This window comes from Plectropomus leopardus, chromosome 8 (genome assembly GCF_008729295.1).
Source record: "Plectropomus leopardus isolate mb chromosome 8, YSFRI_Pleo_2.0, whole genome shotgun sequence".
NCBI classification, from domain to species: domain Eukaryota; kingdom Metazoa; phylum Chordata; class Actinopteri; order Perciformes; family Serranidae; genus Plectropomus; species Plectropomus leopardus.
Window position 1 is genome coordinate 34,161,031 of NC_056470.1, and position 17,597 is coordinate 34,178,627.

Below are 17,597 nucleotides of genomic sequence, written 5' to 3' on the forward strand. Positions count from 1 at the left end.
GTTTTTGGCCTTTCTTGGACTTTATTTCCACTTTGTATACTATAACACGTCTCTATAAGGTATTCTAAGTCGTTTTTAGCCATTTTTAGGAGGGGTCAAATTTTGACTTTTTTCGACATACTATACTATTGCCTTTCTCGCCATTTTTTTCGACATGCTAAATTATGAGGTTTTTGGCCTTTCTTGGACTTTATTTCCACTTTGTATACTATAACACGTCTCTATAAGGTATTCTAAGTCGTTTTTAGCCATTTTTAGGAGGGGTCAAATTTTGACTTTTTTCGACATACTATACTATTGCCTTTCTCGCCATTTTTTTCGACATGCTAAATTATGAGGTTTTTGGCCTTTCTTGGACTTTATTTCCACTTTGTATACTATAACACGTCTCTATAAGGTATTCTAAGTCGTTTTTAGCCATTTTTAGGAGGGGTCAAATTTTGACTTTTTTCGACATACTATACTATTGCCTTTCTCGCCATTTTTTTCGACATGCTAAATTATGAGGTTTTTGGCCTTTCTTGGACTTTATTTCCACTTTGTATACTATAACACGTCTCTATAAGGTATTCTAAGTCGTTTTTAGCCATTTTTAGGAGGGGTCAAATTTTGACTTTTTTCGACATACTATACTATTGCCTTTCTCGCCATTTTTTTCGACATGCTAAATTATGAGGTTTTTGGCCTTTCTTGGACTTTATTTCCACTTTGTATACTATAACACGTCTCTATAAGGTATTCTAAGTCGTTTTTAGCCATTTTTAGGAGGGGTCAAATTTTGACTTTTTTCGACATACTATACTATTGCCTTTCTCGCCATTTTTTTCGACATGCTAAATTATGAGGTTTTTGGCCTTTCTTGGACTTTATTTCCACTTTGTATACTATAACACGTCTCTATAAGGTATTCTAAGTCGTTTTTAGCCATTTTTAGGAGGGGTCAAATTTTGACTTTTTTCGACATACTATACTATTGCCTTTCTCGCCATTTTTTTCGACATGCTAAATTATGAGGTTTTTGGCCTTTCTTGGACTTTATTTCCACTTTGTATACTATAACACGTCTCTATAAGGTATTCTAAGTCGTTTTTAGCCATTTTTAGGAGGGGTCAAATTTTGACTTTTTTCGACATACTATACTATTGCCTTTCTCGCCATTTTTTTCGACATGCTAAATTATGAGGTTTTTGGCCTTTCTTGGACTTTATTTCCACTTTGTATACTATAACACGTCTCTATAAGGTATTCTAAGTCGTTTTTAGCCATTTTTAGGAGGGGTCAAATTTTGACTTTTTTCGACATACTATACTATTGCCTTTCTCGCCATTTTTTTCGACATGCTAAATTATGAGGTTTTTGGCCTTTCTTGGACTTTATTTCCACTTTGTATACTATAACACGTCTCTATAAGGTATTCTAAGTCGTTTTTAGCCATTTTTAGGAGGGGTCAAATTTTGACTTTTTTCGACATACTATACTATTGCCTTTCTCGCCATTTTTTTCGACATGCTAAATTATGAGGTTTTTGGCCTTTCTTGGACTTTATTTCCACTTTGTATACTATAACACGTCTCTATAAGGTATTCTAAGTCGTTTTTAGCCATTTTTAGGAGGGGTCAAATTTTGACTTTTTTCGACATACTATACTATTGCCTTTCTCGCCATTTTTTTCGACATGCTAAATTATGAGGTTTTTGGCCTTTCTTGGACTTTATTTCCACTTTGTATACTATAACACGTCTCTATAAGGTATTCTAAGTCGTTTTTAGCCATTTTTAGGAGGGGTCAAATTTTGACTTTTTTCGACATACTATACTATTGCCTTTCTCGCCATTTTTTTCGACATGCTAAATTATGAGGTTTTTGGCCTTTCTTGGACTTTATTTCCACTTTGTATACTATAACACGTCTCTATAAGGTATTCTAAGTCGTTTTTAGCCATTTTTAGGAGGGGTCAAATTTTGACTTTTTTCGACATACTATACTATTGCCTTTCTCGCCATTTTTTTCGACATGCTAAATTATGAGGTTTTTGGCCTTTCTTGGACTTTATTTCCACTTTGTATACTATAACACGTCTCTATAAGGTATTCTAAGTCGTTTTTAGCCATTTTTAGGAGGGGTCAAATTTTGACTTTTTTCGACATACTATACTATTGCCTTTCTCGCCATTTTTTTCGACATGCTAAATTATGAGGTTTTTGGCCTTTCTTGGACTTTATTTCCACTTTGTATACTATAACACGTCTCTATAAGGTATTCTAAGTCGTTTTTAGCCATTTTTAGGAGGGGTCAAATTTTGACTTTTTTCGACATACTATACTATTGCCTTTCTCGCCATTTTTTTCGACATGCTAAATTATGAGGTTTTTGGCCTTTCTTGGACTTTATTTCCACTTTGTATACTATAACACGTCTCTATAAGGTATTCTAAGTCGTTTTTAGCCATTTTTAGGAGGGGTCAAATTTTGACTTTTTTCGACATACTATACTATTGCCTTTCTCGCCATTTTTTTCGACATGCTAAATTATGAGGTTTTTGGCCTTTCTTGGACTTTATTTCCACTTTGTATACTATAACACGTCTCTATAAGGTATTCTAAGTCGTTTTTAGCCATTTTTAGGAGGGGTCAAATTTTGACTTTTTTCGACATACTATACTATTGCCTTTCTCGCCATTTTTTTCGACATGCTAAATTATGAGGTTTTTGGCCTTTCTTGGACTTTATTTCCACTTTGTATACTATAACACGTCTCTATAAGGTATTCTAAGTCGTTTTTAGCCATTTTTAGGAGGGGTCAAATTTTGACTTTTTTCGACATACTATACTATTGCCTTTCTCGCCATTTTTTTCGACATGCTAAATTATGAGGTTTTTGGCCTTTCTTGGACTTTATTTCCACTTTGTATACTATAACACGTCTCTATAAGGTATTCTAAGTCGTTTTTAGCCATTTTTAGGAGGGGTCAAATTTTGACTTTTTTCGACATACTATACTATTGCCTTTCTCGCCATTTTTTTCGACATGCTAAATTATGAGGTTTTTGGCCTTTCTTGGACTTTATTTCCACTTTGTATACTATAACACGTCTCTATAAGGTATTCTAAGTCGTTTTTAGCCATTTTTAGGAGGGGTCAAATTTTGACTTTTTTCGACATACTATACTATTGCCTTTCTCGCCATTTTTTTCGACATGCTAAATTATGAGGTTTTTGGCCTTTCTTGGACTTTATTTCCACTTTGTATACTATAACACGTCTCTATAAGGTATTCTAAGTCGTTTTTAGCCATTTTTAGGAGGGGTCAAATTTTGACTTTTTTCGACATACTATACTATTGCCTTTCTCGCCATTTTTTTCGACATGCTAAATTATGAGGTTTTTGGCCTTTCTTGGACTTTATTTCCACTTTGTATACTATAACACGTCTCTATAAGGTATTCTAAGTCGTTTTTAGCCATTTTTAGGAGGGGTCAAATTTTGACTTTTTTCGACATACTATACTATTGCCTTTCTCGCCATTTTTTTCGACATGCTAAATTATGAGGTTTTTGGCCTTTCTTGGACTTTATTTCCACTTTGTATACTATAACACGTCTGTTTAAGCTATTCTAAGTGGTTTTCAGCCATTTTTAGGAGGGGTCAAATTTTGACTTTTTTCGACATACTATACTATTGCCTTACTCACATGTCGAAGGTGTTCAGCCTAAAACCGAAACAAAATACTTTGAGCATTTGAATTTTGAACGACAATGATTCAAAAGCTAAATCTTCCAACATCCTTCATGCAGGTGACACACAGTGATCAACGGCTGCAAAAATTGCCGATTCCAATATTCCTGGACTACTATTGCCTTTCTCGCCATTTTTTTTCACATGCTAAATTATGAGGTTTTTGGTTTTCTTGGACCTTTATTTCCACTTTGTATACTATAACACGTCGTGTCTATAAGGTATTCTAAGTCGTTTTCAGCCATTTTTAGGAGGGGTCAAATTTTGACTTTTTTCGACATACTATACTATTGCCTTTCTCGCCATTTTTTTCCCACATGCTAAATTATGAGGTTTTTTTTCCTTTCTTGGACTTTATTTCCACTTTGTATACTATAACACGTCTGTTTAAGCTATTCTAAGTGGTTTTCAGCCATTTTTAGGAGGGGTCAAATTTTGACTTTTTTCGACATACTATACTATTGCCTTTCTCGCCATTTTTTTCGACATGCTAAATTATGAGGTTTTTGGTTTTCTTGACCTTTATTTCCACTTTGTATACTATAACACGTGTCTATAAGGTATTCTAAGTCGTTTTTAGCCATTTTTAGGAGGGGTCAAATTTTGACTTTTTTCGACATACTATACTATTGCCTTTCTCGTCATTTTTTTCGACATGCTAAATTATGAGTTTTTTTTCCTTTCTTGGACTTTATTTCCACTTTGTATACTATAACACGTGTCTATAAGGTATTCTAAGTCGTTTTTAGCCATTTTTAGGAGGGGTCAAATTTTGACTTTTTTCGACATACTATACTATTGCCTTTCTCGCCATTTTTTTTCACATGCTAAATTATGAGGTTTTTGGCCTTTCTTGGACTTTATTTCCACTTTGTATACTATAACACGTCTGTTTATAAGCTATTCTAAGTGGTTTTCAGCCATTTTTAGGAGGGGTCAAATTTGACTTTTTTCGACATACTATACTATTGCCTTTCTCGCCTTTTTTTGGACATGCTAAATTATGAGGTTTTTGGACTTTCTTGGACTTTATTTCCACTTTGTATACTATAACACGTCTGTTATAAGCTATTCTAAGTGGTTTTCAGCCATTTTTAGGAGGGGTCAAATTTTGACTTTTTTCGACATACTATACTATTGCCTTTCTCGCCTTTTTTTGGGACATGCTAAATTATGAGGTTTTTGGACTTTCTTGGACTTTATTTCCACTTTGTATATTATAACACGTCTGTATAAGCTTATTCTAAGTCGTTTTTTTAGCCATTTTTAAGAGGGGTCAAATTTCGACTTTTTTCGACATACTATACTATTGCCTTTCTCGCCATTTTTTTCAACATGCTAAATTATGAGTTTTTTTTCCTTTCTTGGACTTTATTTCCACTTTGTATACTATAACTCATCTCTATAAGCTATTCTAAGTGGTTTTCAGCCATTTTTAGGAGGGGTCAAATTTGACTTTTTTCGACATACTATACTATTGCCTTTCTCGCCATTTTTTTCCACATGCTAAATTATGAGGTTTTTGGTATTTCTTGGACTTTATTTCCACTTTGTATACTATAACACGTCTGTTTCAGCTATTCTAAGTCGTTTTCAGCCATTTTTAGGAGGGGTCAAATTTTGACTTTTTTCGACATACTATACTATTGCCTTTCTCGCCATTTTTTTCCACATGCTAAATTATGAGGTTTTTTTTTTTCTTGGACTTTATTTCCACTTTGTATACTATAACACGTCTCTATAAGGTATTCTAAGTCGTTTTTAGCCATTTTTAGGAGGGTCAAATTTGACTTTTTTCGACATACTATACTATTGCCTTTCTCGCCATTTTTTTCCACATGCTAAATTATGAGGTTTTTTTTCCTTTCTTGGACTTTATTTCCACTTTGTATACTATAACACGTCTGTTTAAGCTATTCTAAGTGGTTTTCAGCCATTTTTAGGAGGGGTCAAATTTCGACTTTTTTCGACATACTATACTATTGCCTTTCTCGCCATTTTTTTCGACATGCTAAATTATGAGGTTTTTGGCCTTTTTTTGGACTTTATTTCCACTTTGTATACTATAACACGTGTCTATAAGGTATTCTAAGTCGTTTTTAGCCATTTTTAGGAGGGGTCAAATTTTGACTTTTTTCGACATACTATACTATTGCCTTTCTCGCCATTTTTTTCGACATGCTAAATTATGAGTTTTTTTTTCCTTTCTTGGACTTTATTTCCACTTTGTATACTATAACACGTGTCTATAAGGTTTTCTAAGTCGTTTTTAGCCATTTTTAGGAGGGGTCAAATTTTGACTTTTTTCGACATACTATACTATTGCCTTTTCTCGCCATTTTTTTCCACATGCTAAATTATGAGGTTTTTGGCCTTTCTTGGACTTTATTTCCACTTTGTATACTATAAACACGTCTCTATAAGCTATTCTAAGTGTTTTCAGCCATTTTTAGGAGGGGTCAAATTTTGACTTTTTTCGACATACTATACTATTGCCTTTCTCGCCTTTTTTTTGGACATGCTAAATTATGAGGTTTTTGGCCTTTCTTGGACTTTATTTCCACTTTGTATACTATAACACGTCTGTTTAAGCTATTCTAAGTGGTTTTCAGCCATTTTTAGGAGGGGTCAAATTTTGACTTTTTTCGACATACTATACTATTGCCTTTCTCGCCTTTTTTTTTTTTTTTGGCCTTCTTTGGACATGCTAAATTATGAGGTTTTTGGACTTTCTTGGACTTTATTTCCACTTTGTATATTTTAACACGTCTGTATAAGTTATTCTAAGTCGTTTTTAGATTTTTAAGAGGGGTCAAATTTTGACTTTTTTCGACATACTATACTATTGCCTTTCTCGCCATTTTTTTCACATGCTAAATTATGAGTTTTTTTTCCTTTCTTGGACTTTATTTCCACTTTGTATTCTATAACACGTCATCTCTATAAGCTATTCTAAGTGGTTTCAGCCATTTTTAGGAGGGGTCAAATTTTGACTTTTTTCGACATACTATACTATTGCCTTTCTCGCCATTTTTTTTCACATGCTAAATTATGAGGTTTTTGGTATTTCTTGGACTTTATTTCCACTTTGTATACTATAACACGTCTGTTTCAGCTATTCTAAGTCGTTTTCAGCCATTTTTAGGAGGGGTCAAATTTGGACTTTTTTCGACATACTATACTATTGCCTTTCTCGCCATTTTTTTCCACATGCTAAATTATGAGGTTTTTTTTCCTTTCTTGGACTTTATTTCCACTTTGTATACTATAACACGTCTCTATAAGGTATTCTAAGTCGTTTTTAGCCATTTTTAGGAGGGGTCAAATTTTGACTTTTTTCGACATACTATACTATTGCCTTTCTCGCCATTTTTTTTGACATGCTAAATTATGAGGTTTTTTTCCTTTCTTGGACTTTATTTCCACTTTGTATACTATAACACGTCTCTATAAGGTATTCTAAGTCATTTTCAGCCATTTTTTAGGAGGGGGCAAATTTTGACTTTTTTCGACATACTATACTATTGCCTTTCTTGCCTTTTTTTGGGACATGCTAAATTATGAGTTTTTTTTCCTTTCTTGGACTTAATTTCCACTTTGTATACTATAACACGTCTCTATAAGGTATTCTAAGTCGTTTTTAGCCATTTTTAGGAGGGGTCAAATTTTGACTTTTTTCGACATACTATACTATTGCCTTTCTCGCCATTTTTTTTCCACATGCTAAATTATGAGGTTTTTTGCCTTTCTTTGACTTTATTTCCACTTTGTATACTATAACACGTCTGTTTCAGCTATTCTAAGTCGTTTTCAGCCATTTTTAGGAGGGGTCAAATTTTGGACTTTTTTCGACATACTATACTATTGCCTTTCTCGCCATTTTTTTCCACATGCTAAATTATGAGGTTTTTTTTCCTTTCTTGGACTTTATTTCCACTTTGTATACTATAACACGTGTCTCTATAAGCTATTCTAAGTGGTTTTCAGCCATTTTTAGGAGGGGTCAAATTTTGACTTTTTTCGACATACTATACTATTGCCTTTCTCGCCATTTTTTTCGACATGCTAAATTATGAGGTTTTTGGTATTTCTTGTACTTTATTTCCACTTTGTATACTATAACACGTCTGTTTAAGCTATTCTAAGTGGTTTTCAGCCATTTTTAGGAGGGGTCAAATTTTGACTTTTTTTTGACATACTATACTATTGCCTTTCTCGCCATTTTTTTCGACATGTTAAATTATGAGGTTTTTGGCCTTTCTTGGACTTTATTTCCACTTTGTATACTATAACACGTCTGTTTAAGCTATTCTAAGTGGTTTTCAGCCATTTTTTAGGAGGGGTCAAATTTTGACTTTTTTCGACATACTATACTATTGCCTTACTCACATGTCGAAGGTGTTCAGCCTAAAACCGAAACAAAATACTTTGAGCATTTGAAATTTTGAACGACAATGATTCAAAAGCTAAATCTTCCAACATCCTTCATGCAGGTGACACACAGTGATCAACGGCTGCAAAAATTGCCGATTCAAATATTCATGAACACGACAACGGGAAAAGCATTTTCACAGAATGGCTCCACAGACAGTCAACAAGGATATTTGTATATTTAGTTTTTCCTCAGCATTATGTGGGTCACTTGTATTAATATTAGTATGCTGCCTTTTAATTTCTCTTCACCCCACCAATACATGTTAGTGACTTTGCGCCAAACACTAAACTTGACTTTGACAAAATATTGCTCAGCTAAACAGGATCTGCACTTCAGCAAACACACATTAGCTTTTGTAGAATTTCTCAATGAAAAACCAGCAGCCAGTATTGACTCATAACAGTTCCCACTGATGCTGATAATTGAAGTAAAATCTCAGGCAGCCATCCCGAATGTTTCCGTATCTGTTTTAATTTGAGCAGCTTTTGTCTCTGCGGTTGGAATCTGACACAAAGTGGAACAAAGACCTTGAAATCTTCTTTCTATTGTTGCTCTGCAGCAGGAATTTAATGAGTGCCGTCTGATGCTCTGCATGAATAAATTATCACCAAGAGCCAAACATATTTGGAGTGCAATTAGCAGGAGAATTAAATATTTGGAACAGTTTTTGAATAAAATCACGTGGCAGTGCTGTGATTACACACGCTATCTCTGCAGTGCAGCTTATATTAAACCCCCGGCGAGATGTATTCTTTATTCATGGCTCATCAGTTTGAGCCCGGCGGGAGACGACAGAGCTCACCGAGGTCTCTCAGTATCAGGGCTTTTCACCACAAACTGAGAAACCACCTACACTCTTCACATTTTCTGGAGCAAGTCACAATACAAATACAGGAAAAAGGGAATATTACGTACCATTTACAGATATTAAAGATGAGCGTCAAGTTTTTTTTCCCCCAGCGTGGATGTGAAAGTGTTTAAAAATCAGTATTTCTTCTGGAACAGAGGCCACTCAGTGATTCCTCCCTCTTCTCTCTTCCCTTCCAGAGGGAGCTGTGAGTCTGAGGCCACGGACACACTGAGGCAGAAACACACACACACACACACACACAATACACAAATTCAGCACACACTGTATGTTTTTATATTCAACACACAGAAAAAACGTTAAAATAACTGCACGTATTATCTCTTGAGAAGCAGACAGATGAAACGAAACATTTTTCACATTTTTTTTCTCTTAATTTTTTGAATGATTTTTTTAACTTATATATTTATGAGCTTTTCTATGTTTTAATAAGATAATCAATGTATCACTCATATCTGAGTATTGATTTGTGTGCGTGCCTTTTGCATTTCATGACTGAAGCTTTTTGAGCTTTGAGAAAAAACATTTTTTTAACATTTTAAAGGTCCTCTCAGTGACTTCGTTGTAGCACCTCCAGAAACACCATCATAGCTCACTGATGGTTGTTTAAGTTAAACACAGTTCATATTTGGGTTTCGAACTCTGAACTGTGAGTTGCGATTGCATTTTGGGGCTCGGACCTGCCTTTTAGCGCTAAACAACATGAAGTTATGAGGAGTTGTACCCCTCACAGATGCCAAAATGTTTGTTTTCAGTTTATACCCTAAATATTATATTAATGAAAGCTCTAAAAATCTAGAAAATGTTATAAACAGACATTATTTAAAGGTTCAGTGTGTAACATTTAGTGGGATTTGGTGGCATCTAGTGGTAAGAATTGCACATTGCAACCGGCTGAAACTTCGCCCGGTTAGAATTCCTTCGGTTCAGGTTTTAACCAGTAGCTGAAATATCCGCGGAGGTCTTTTCCTCCCACAAAACAAGCGGATCAGGTGATTTAAAACAGTAGAAACACTAAATAAAGTTGTTTAATGTTATAAATCAGTGTTTCTTCAGCTCTATTTTGGTTGCCAGCCTGCACCCAGTAATGTATATCACCTTTTTGACTGATAACTAAAGATCCGGATGTTCAGGAGGTTTTTACCAGGATCCTCTGCAAAATAAACAGACCTGCCAATTTAAACGGTAAAAATACTGAATAAAGAAGTTTCATAATAAAACTCAGTGTTTTCCTGGCGTTTGTAGGGCTTCTAACTATGGTGGCCAAAACAAAAACGCAAACGTCCCTAACTAGAGCCAGTGTTTTGTTTGTTCTGGGCTTCTGTAGAAACATGGGGCTGCAACATCTACGAATAAACGGCTCATTCGAAGTCAACGAAAACACAACAATTTGAATTTTCAGGTGATTATACACTCAAGAAAACTTACTTATATATATGCCTATATATCCCCCTAAATCCTACACAGTGGACCTTTAAGTGTGTTCTCTTTTTACACCGCTCTGCTGTTGATTTACTGAGCTTACGCGCGATCTAATGGTCGATCATTTAAGCCTTCAAACACAACAATAAATCTGCATTTAGAAAATAAAAAATCACATTTAGATTTAAATGCTCTATCAGTTAAATGTTCTACCAGTAAAAAGAGTCACTAACGACGCTCTCAATCACTTTTTATTGGCTTGGCACAATGTCTTGTTTTCTGTAAAAACATAGCCAAGAGACACGGTCGATAAAACCTGATTAAGCTTGTTTTGTATAACAACGACACGACTGATCCTTCTGTTAGATTTCAGCTTCTAAAAGCAGATTTATCCTGCTGTTTAAATGCCTAATAAACTGCCCAATAGACTGTGTGAAAGCCCAAGTGGTGACATTTGTCAAACTTAAAGCCATTAGTGAGATTATGTAACGCATAATTAGAAATGAAGGGTGACAATATTTTAATTAAGTGGGACCGGCTAAACAATCTGCCTGACCTTTTGTTGCTATAATTAACGATGATGGGGAAATGTGATAAAAATAGAAAATGGAATCATTTTAATGGTGTTTTCTGTGTGGAGTAGACTGAGATACAACAAACTGAATTTCAATTTAAACATCCTTTGTTATTTCAATTTATTTGGGCACTTTTTTTTCTACGCAATGCACAATGTGTGCCTCAAAGCAACGACGCTGAGGCAACACAGGCTTGCTTTATGTATTACCTGATTAACACAAATTTTTTCATTATTTATTTCTAATATGAAATTGAGTTGATTTGTTTGTTATTGTCTTATTTATATATAAATATGTTTTTTTTGACAAATCATTTCATTGATCTGTTCATTTCATTTTCTGTTTATCAAAGCACCTGATCATTAGAACAAAATGTTTTGTGGCACTTGACTGTTTATGACCATAAATAAATATAAATTTATGTTCCATTTATTTAAGCCTAAGTGTTGTTTATTCATTCGTTCATTTACTCATTCATTCTGCACTTACCTTACATGATGCCGATCATTAAATGCATCATCCAGAGTGATATCTGTCTGCATCTACATCCAAACTGGAAAAAATAGAATAAAAATGTGGGTTAGTAAATATTATATTTTGGGTAGTTTGTCTCATTCTCGTGAATACTTATCTCAGGAAGGCCCTGACGGATTTTTTTCAAACACAAACGTCCACTTGGACTCAAGGGTGAATTGATTGAATTTTGGTGGTCCTACATCAAAGTCCACTGTGACCTCCTCTGTCTCAGTCTTATAAAGTTATATTTCTTAAACACCATAAGGGAATTTCTTCAACTTTGGCACAAACATCCACTTGGACTCAACAATTAACTGATAAGATTTTGGTGGTTGGACGTCAAAGTTCAAAGTCACTGTGACCTTGTCTGCCTCACTCTTGGAGCGTTAAATTTCAAGAACAACTTGAGGAAGTTTCTTAAAATTTGGCGCAAACATCCGCTTGGTCTCAACGATGAACTGATCATATTTTGGTGACCAAAGTCACTGGGACTGAGCTTCCCTCTCATTCTCATGAACTCAGTATTTCAAGAATGCCTCAAAGCTGTTTCTGTAAATTTGGCACAAACATCCACTTGGACTCAAGAATAAACTGATTATAATTTGGTGGTTGAAGGTCAAAGGTCAAGGTCACTGTGGCCTCACAAAACTTGTTTTTGCCCTAACTTATTAATTCATACGGTAATAATGACACAATTCCACACAAATGTCTAATAGGACACAAAGTGGTGACATTTATACCCAAAAAGTTAACTTAACTGTGTGACATCATATCATAAACTGTAGACCATAAACTGGTTTGCAGAGGCATACAACTGCTAGGTGGTAATTCCAGTTTCCCATTGTCATTAAAAACAAAAGTTACGAGAAATGGAAATTCTGACTCACATTAGAACCTTTTTGTTGTTTCTTTCCACATCGTCGTGTTTGGTCGCGTTTTCTCTCATTTTGATCTCAGCTGTAAGACATCTATGAAAAAAATAGACAACCACAAGAAGACAAAATATTCAGAGTGACAGAAAACCAACAATCAGTATAAAGGAAAAGTGCTCAGAGTACGTAGTTTAATAAGTGACTTTGTTGTGTTTCCAGCTTTGAGCAGGAGCACAATCCGTCCACGTTACAAATCATACATGTCATGTGAATTCTGCAACTAAGCAGTTTTGTATTCCCACAGTCCAACATGGATCAGTGTCTCAGCATCTCGTATTGTGCAGAGTAGGGGAGTTATTTTAAAACTGATGAATCTAACAATACACAATCCAATGCAATCCAATGCACAGTCTTGCTGAGCTGGAAGCTGTGTAAATACCACTGGGTTGAATCTTTGGTTCACCATTGTTTGTAAACCAAATATTGCAGCATTGTCTGGCCACTTGTTTTAAACAGTTTTGACTTTAAGTCGTGTGGACTCACCCTGTCGTCTCTGTGCAGCGGGAGCTGTTTGACATGGAGCCGTGGGAGAGACCTCGAGAGGAATTCAGGCTCCACAAGAAGCTGGGAGAGGGACACTTTGGAGAGGTGTGGGAGGCTCTGTGGACCACAGAGAACAAGAAAGTGGCCATAAAGACACTGAAACAAGGTACGAAGTCAGAAAGATGTTGTGAAATGAGTCGAAAATCAAAGTATGTGTTTAAAGATCACATTAAAACTTGAAGGATTTAGGTTATGCATTTCCTTCCTCATAAGAAAGTTTTTTTATTTTATTTTAAAGCCAGTTTTTATTAATATAGATGTTTGCCAGCTTGCAGTCTTCCTCTATACATAAAAAAATAATCTAATTTTTAAAAAATCTGCATATTTAATTTGACAACTAAGTCAATAAATACAGCCAAATATTTCAAGGTTTTATGGTCATGATCCAGGTTTGTTCATGGTTTAATTACAAGAGTTACCTGAACACAAATGCAAAGCAGACTGTTTTGAACACTTTAAAATCAGCATTTCTTACATCTGTATTTAAGCTGGTCTGCAGTCGTCTTCTGCCCAATTTGTTGGTATAACGCTCCATTTCTTGACACAATACGCCACCTGTAGATCAGTGGAAAAGTGTGAAGCGATTAACGTGAGTGTGTACTGTGTTACTGACTAACAGAGTCTCACTAATCAGACACATCACTCCATAATTAGACGTCAAAAACTCCACAGGGTTCTTTTAATTGAAGCCATAAAATCAGATGGTGGCCATCAAAAAGTAATTCAACGCTCCTTGACATTTATTTTTTTCTCAGTTCTGACCACACCAACAGTGACTCTGCAAAAAGCTTGAAACTTTCCAACAGAGAACAGATACTGAAGGACACGATGGGTTTCTGTCCCCTTTTCACTTCTCAGTACCTCTTCTAGCTTTTTTTTTTTTTTCAAAATAAATACCCTCTATTGTACCAGAGATGGCAGTAAAACACCTGATTTTTAAGCCTGGTGTTAGATTACTCCTTAAACTGTGTGCAGATCTGTTTGTGTTTTTTATCTTTATCTTCTGGCCTTTTTGGTGAACATGTCCTGTTTATTTTTTGGTGTTATTTATGCTATATTTTATCTGTTTATTAATGTACAGCATTTTAATCAACTCTGTTGCTTTTAAATGTTCTTTATTAATACATTCGACTGAATTAAAAACCAGATCAACCAGATGCAAACTAGGAAGTCCAGTTTAAAGTTCATTACGTGTAGACACACTGGTTTACACTTGCAAGGAAACAAAAAATAAATAAAAATATCCCAATGCAATACAATACATGTTATAAAATATCCTAACTGGAATGTGTGCTTGCATATTTTTGATTGGCCAACGCAGGAAACAACCTCAGTGGAGTACAGCTGTTCATTCAGGCAGATAAAGCTAAATATGGACAAAAGGAGGGACACAGAGGATGGACAAAAACATGACGAGCGTGATAAAGAGCGGCGATGATATCAAATGCAGTGATGGAGATGGAGAAATGGAGGTTATTAAAAGAGTAAGGGTGGGGGAAAAAAGCTGCTTAAAGTGTTTTTCAGGAGTTAATGAAGTGTTAGACGAAGAACGGGAACTGTAGGGTGGCGGCAGAGAGGTGAATGAAAAGAGTGTGGAGGTGGTGGGTAAAAATGTAAATTATGGAAATGAGGAGCAGTTTGGAGAAATGTGGGAAGCTGCGTGGAGAAAAGAAGACATGGTTGGAAAGATGATCATGAATGTAAACCCAAATTAAAGCTGGGATAGGCAGTTTTCTGGAGGAGGCACAAAAATACAGCCGGACTTAAAAACAGACTTTTCTCCATCGATGTATTAAGAAGATCTGGATATGTGACGACTTGGGAACGTGTGGGATTTTTGCAGAATGATGTCAAAATAAAGCTACCTGTCCAGCATTAAACTAGGGGGTCGACAGATTATCAGCCTGGTTTATTATTGGGGCCAGTAGCTGACATTTTGCCAATTATCTGTATTAGTTTTTTATTCTAATGATCGCCGATAAAAATAAATAAATACATAAAAAGTAAAAACAAAGTGTCAGCATGGGAGGAACTTTTATTCTGTAAAACCTAAGAGAGCTGTTTTTATGCATTTCCAATTTAAATTATCAATTGATTTTATTTTTTTTTTAAATGCCAGGAACTTAATGATGTTGACAGTCTCAGTTTTGATTAAACATTTGCAAAAGGCATTTAAACAAAGTTTTGTGTTGGAGGTTGTTATATTCCCAGTTCTAAATTTTGACAGAAATATTTTCATTTTTATTGTAAATGCATATCTGTTACAAACATCGGTTATCGCTCTCATTAACTACTAATAGTTAGTATCTGTATTGTCCCTAACCCTACTTTGAATACATGAAAGCAGCATAAATAACAGTGAAAAGAAGGACAACCAAAATAAATAAGGTATAAACTCACCAATAACTCTTTTTTCTCCACTACTTTCTCCTCCAGAGGACACGAAGCAGGACGAGTTTGTGAAGGAGGTTCAGGCGTTGAAGAGTCTCCATCACCCGAAGCTGATCCAGCTGTTGGCCATGTGCTCCAGAGGAGAGCCGGTCTACATCGTGACCGAACTCATGAGCAAAGGAAGCCTCAAGTCCTACCTCGCCTGTGAGTCCTGAAACACACAGATACAATTACATGGGTTAAAGATACCTGAGGAAAGGTCAGACAGGGTCATAAAATGCCTGTAATATGTAAGAGTACATGCATCTCCTCTACAGAAATCTGATGGTAAACCAGTTCCTCAATACGTGCTTAGACTGGTTTATTTCCTGTTTCTAAACTTGCCCGCTTCCTGAAAGAGAGGACTCCACTTTTGCTTTAATATGCAAAGAGGTTTAGAACAGGAACTTAATTTTTCCTTTTCTTGGGTTTGAGAATTTCAGCCCTTGCCTCAGACATTTTTTGGAAAGCCTTGTGAAGCAGTATTTAGGCCAAGTGACGGTTAACCCCCCCTTAAATCCAAAGCAAATGGAATTATAATCTGTGTTCTGGCAGCTCCGCTCGGCACAGAAATATTGTTCTGACGTTTTACAAAAGGCTTTAATCGCAGGGAGTCTTAGTGAGCAAAGTGTGAGAGGTTTGACTCAGATACGTCTCATTCCAGGGGAAGGTTTATATGCTTCATGCTGCGTGTGCGTCTGCATGTCATGACTGTACTTATAACCTTCATGGGAGCAGTAATACTTTCACTGAAACACCTCAAACAACGAGGGAGGAAAAATTACTTCATTCAAATCTGATTGGGTTATTGGACAATATGTTTTACATGCTGCAACAGTGATACTCAACATACGGACTGCGGGCCAAATCTGGCCCATGATAGGGTGCCGGGTGGCCCCCAATCCATTCTCTAATTTACAATAAAAATAAAGTGATTCACAACATTGTTTTTGTACTTTTAGTATACATGAGGTGCCAGAGTGCACACAACAAAATAGTTTCTCTATCAACAAAAGTGTCAGTGAGGATCTCACTAAAATCCTAGAAATGTCTTAAAATCCTCGACATGTCCTCCAAAATCTAGAAATGTCTTAGTATCCTAGAAATGTCCTAAAATTTAAGAAATGTCCTAAAATCCTAAAAATGTCCTTTAAATTCCTACAGAGGTCCCCAAACCCTAGCAATGTCCTTCTTTTTTTTTTTTTTTTTAAAAAAGTCCTTAGTTCCTAGCAACATCCTATTAATCCTAGAGATGCCCTAAATTATAGAAATGTCCTGAAATCCGAAAAATGTCTTAAATCCAAGAAACGTCTTCAAATCCAAGAAATCTCCTAAAATCCTAGAATTGTCCTGAAAAAAGTCTAGAAATGTCTTATGATTGTAGAAATGTCCTAAAATCCGGGAAACATTCTAAAATTCGTGAAATGTCCTAAAATCCTAAAAATGTCCTTAAAAATCCAAGAGATGTCTTGAAATCATAGAAATGTCCTAAAAATTCTTAAAATGTCCTTAAATCCTATAAAGATCCCAAAGTCCAAGAAATGTCCTGAAATGCTAAAAAACGTCCTATTATCTGAGAAATGTCCTAAAATCCGATAAAAACGTCCTAAAATCCTAGAAGCATGTATGGGGCTGCTGCGATGGGCCCCTGGCCTCTTGTCATTTTGCAAAAGTGGCCCCCAAGCAAAGCCAGTTGAGTATCCCTGCAGTACAGTAAAACTTCTGTTTACATGCAGGTTGTCAGTGATCGTATTTCCTCCCTATTCCTGCAAAGAGGATCTGCCATCATTACACCACGTTATCATCATTATGTGTGTAAACAACAACCAACAGTTATAATCACACCCTGAGCAAACACCTTAGAACTGCAGCTTGTTATTGCAAGTCTGCGTAGAACAATGTCACATGTTCCTCATGTTGCTTTTCTAACGTGACATCTATTTTCTTTGCTCCGCAGTAAACAGTCAGCTTTACGAGTCATTTAGAGTCACTCCTGAAGTACGACCTGTGTTAAAACAGGAGGAAAACACGTGCTGCTCATTTGCAGCACAGTTTCCGGGCATGAGGAGCTCTAACGCTGTATATTTCTATATCTATCAATATACGCATGAGACTCCTATCATCACCCTCAATATCATCATA

General features: G+C 35.6%; 1 protein-coding gene and 1 long non-coding RNA gene across 2 annotated transcripts in view; one reads left to right on the forward strand and one right to left on the reverse strand.

The window, feature by feature from the left end:
* Nucleotides 1-17,597, forward strand: part of srms (src-related kinase lacking C-terminal regulatory tyrosine and N-terminal myristylation sites) — a 50,613-nt gene that overhangs the window by 24,834 nt on the left and 8,182 nt on the right. Inside the window, 2 exon segments of the mRNA XM_042491013.1 lie at nucleotides 12,984-13,131; nucleotides 15,462-15,620. Of these exon segments, the coding sequence (XP_042346947.1) occupies nucleotides 12,984-13,131; nucleotides 15,462-15,620 (307 nt within the window).
* Nucleotides 8,735-15,508, reverse strand: LOC121946451. Its single transcript, XR_006106021.1, has 6 exons — nucleotides 15,426-15,508; nucleotides 13,501-13,580; nucleotides 12,966-13,082; nucleotides 12,438-12,518; nucleotides 11,524-11,587; nucleotides 8,735-9,247 (listed from the first exon to the last, which is right to left on the reverse strand). It is a non-coding gene; the product is annotated as an uncharacterized LOC121946451 (long non-coding RNA).